Source organism: Salvia miltiorrhiza, chromosome 2 (genome assembly GCF_028751815.1).
Source record: "Salvia miltiorrhiza cultivar Shanhuang (shh) chromosome 2, IMPLAD_Smil_shh, whole genome shotgun sequence".
NCBI classification, from domain to species: Eukaryota; Viridiplantae; Streptophyta; class Magnoliopsida; order Lamiales; family Lamiaceae; genus Salvia; species Salvia miltiorrhiza.
The window spans coordinates 51,723,505-51,726,293 of NC_080388.1; the positions used below are offsets into that span (position 1 = coordinate 51,723,505).

The window sequence follows — 2,789 nt, forward strand, 5'->3', positions numbered from 1 at the left end:
CTTAATTTCACCTAACTGCATCTCAATTATCAAAATATGCCCCGTTTAAAGGATAGTTAGCCCACAAATGTGTATGCATTAAATTGTGTATTGTCATTGTGCACTATTTTACACAATTGAAGAATCGTACACACTTCAGAATTTGGTACACAAATGAAAATTGGTGCACAGTTTATTCAATTTGTACACATGTAATTTGATTTCCTTAATTAATTAGTACACAGATCATCCAAGTTGTACACAGTTAATTCCATTAATACAGATGAAAATTCGTGCACAGTGGAAGACTCGAACACACTTGAGAATTTGGTACACAGCTGAAAATTCATGCACAGTTCATCCAATTTGTACACATGTTATTTAATTTTCTTAATTAATTAGTACCTAGTTCATTCAATTTGACCACAGTTAATACAATTAATACAAATGAAAATTCGAAAATAGTTGAAGACTCGTACACACTTGAAAATTCGTGCACAGTTAATTAGCACAAATGATGTAATAAATGCATAATTGATAAATTCAAAATATGTGCACAGTAGCTAAATACGTACACAGTAGCTAAATACGTACACAAAAACAGCCCACAATCCAAAGCAGAGTTCAACATCCAATCTAAATATCAAATAGTAAGAGAAAATATCCGACGAGCAACACGATGCCTATACTGGGACAAGTACGTCTCGTCGATAGCCCCTCAGTGATGCTTTGTGCGCGTCAAGAGACGATCAAGTATCATGGTGCAAAAGGGGCCGCAACTAACCGAGTCCGTCTGAAAAAATTGATCACGCGAAGGCATCACGGTCAATGAAATCTCGTACAGTTGCTCCAGTCTGGAATCGTGATGCTGCCAGTAACCTGCCTTTCTCAAGAGTCGGGGAAGAAGACGAGTAATAAGCTTCAATTCCGAAGTCCGAGCGGCTAATGAAACCCCGACCTCAGTGTCGTACTTGAAGGCCAAAGAATCGTACAACTCTACAATCCATTCGTGCAATAGTACACGGACGATGACCCAATGACGACGACCGACATTACATATGATAATGACCTACATTACATATAGGAATTTGTGTTAGTATTTCAATGATAAAAAAAATTGACAAAGCATTAGAGATACATACCTGTTTCGCCTTCCCCCATTCACTCACGTCTGTCACCAATCCCTTCGGTGGAGTCCAATAATTGTATAGGCTTTTCACACCAATATGAACTCCACTCGGCTTTGGTCCGTGGAGTTTTTCAAACTCACTATGCAATACCATCTAAATATGTAAATATCAAACAGTAACAGAAAATATCCGACGACAACACGAAGCCTATACTGAGACAAGTACTGCTTGTCGACAGCCCCTCGGTGATGCCCTAATGCACCAATTGTGTAATCAAGTGTGTATAACCAATTTCACTGGATCAATTGCAAATTTGCAATATAAATCAATTCAAAAACCACATACATTGTAACACATATCATCAAAACAACATCAAATACTCAAATTAGAACTCCCAAATGTAATTGAACGAGTAATAACCTAACTGCAACTAAGAAAAAAAATTCATAACTCACTTCATCTATTCTACTGTCCGAAGGCACTTCTAGTTGTTGCTCGTCTTCCGCCGCCGCTGATGGTCTTCCGGCGGAAGTGGTGGCTTGCTCTGCTTCCGTAGGAGGATTACTCTGCTGCTCAGACATTCTTTTTCGCAAGTTTTTTGGAGAGTGAGAGAGGATAGTTAAGCCTAAGAGGAAGCTCGTCGCTGCCGCTGTGCTGGAGAGGAAGCTTGTCGCCGCCGCTGCGCTGGAGTCCGCCGAGTCGCCGCCGCCGTTCCGCAGAAACCCTAGGCAGGGTCGCTGCTGCTGCTGTCGCTGCCGCTGGAGAGGAAGCTCGTTGCCGCCGCTGCGCTGGAGTCCGCCGAGTCGCCGCCGCCGTTCCGCAAAAACCCTAGGCAGGGTCGCTGCTGCTGCTGTCGCTGCCGCTGGAGAGGAAGCTCGTCACCGCCGCTGCGCTAGAGAGGAAGGTCGCCGCCGCAGGTGGAGATTTCGTTTCCGCAAGAAGGGAAAGTCAAAAGATTTGGAAGAAGATTCCGCTGGTGATTCATTGGAAGAAGAAGAAGCACAAAAGATTTGATTTGAGGAAGAAGAAGAAGCGCAGGGAGATTTAATTTCTTTAGGGCTTTTTCCTTTCTTTTTTTTCTTTTTAATTGTTAAGTCAAATTCCAGATTTTTATTTTGTTTTATTTTATATTTTGTAAGTTAAGATTTATTTTAGTTTTTTTTTTTTTTTTATTTAGTTATAAGTAAGGGTTGTTTTGTCTTTTCAATGGGTTTTGACCCCTAAAGTCATGTATTATAAGTGGTGGCTATATAAGTCCTAAACTATGTCATTTTGGTTACTTGTGTCTTTCTCCCAAAATAAAAAGTGGTTGAGCTTACTTTTGTTTTGTGAGAGGAATAAAATTAAAGTAAAGATAATTAAAAGGTAAAAAATGGTGGAACACACTTTCTTATTTTAGAAAGAGAATGCTTGTTGGGGGACAACTCAAAAAGGAAAGTATGACACTTGTTATAGGACGGATGAAGTATTTTTATTAGAATTTGTATCGTTCAATTTTAAAATTATTTTTTATGGACAAAGAGAATAATTTATTTTAGTATTTGAATTTCAAAATTTTATATGTTCATGAAACATTTTTTTAAAGGAAAGCGACACAAGTTTTAAGAAAAATTAATTGTATATTTAATGAGTGAACTAAAAATTCCACAAATTAGAAAAAAATAGTGATATTAATAGAAT

At 38.7% G+C, this 2,789-nt stretch overlaps 1 protein-coding gene across 1 annotated transcript; it reads right to left on the bottom strand.

The window, feature by feature from the left end:
* Positions 1-566: 566 nt before the first annotated feature.
* Positions 567-2,398, bottom strand: LOC131010096 (uncharacterized). The gene is made up of 2 exons (XM_057937495.1): positions 1,122-2,398; positions 567-1,048 (listed from the first exon to the last, which is right to left on the bottom strand). Exons 1-2 carry the CDS (start codon positions 1,260-1,262, stop codon positions 698-700), a joined length of 492 nt encoding a protein of 163 aa, XP_057793478.1. The 5' UTR covers positions 1,263-2,398; the 3' UTR covers positions 567-697.
* Between the last annotated feature and the right edge of the window lie 391 nt (positions 2,399-2,789).

Coding starts and splice junctions, on each gene's coding strand:
- LOC131010096 (XM_057937495.1), bottom strand. CDS start 1,262: ATGGTATTGCATAGTGAGTTTGAAAAACTCCACGGACCAAAGCCGAGT. Junction 1,049..1,121: donor AATGGGGGAAGGCGAAACAG/GTATGTATCTCT, acceptor TATGTAATGTAG/GTCATTATCATATGTAATGT.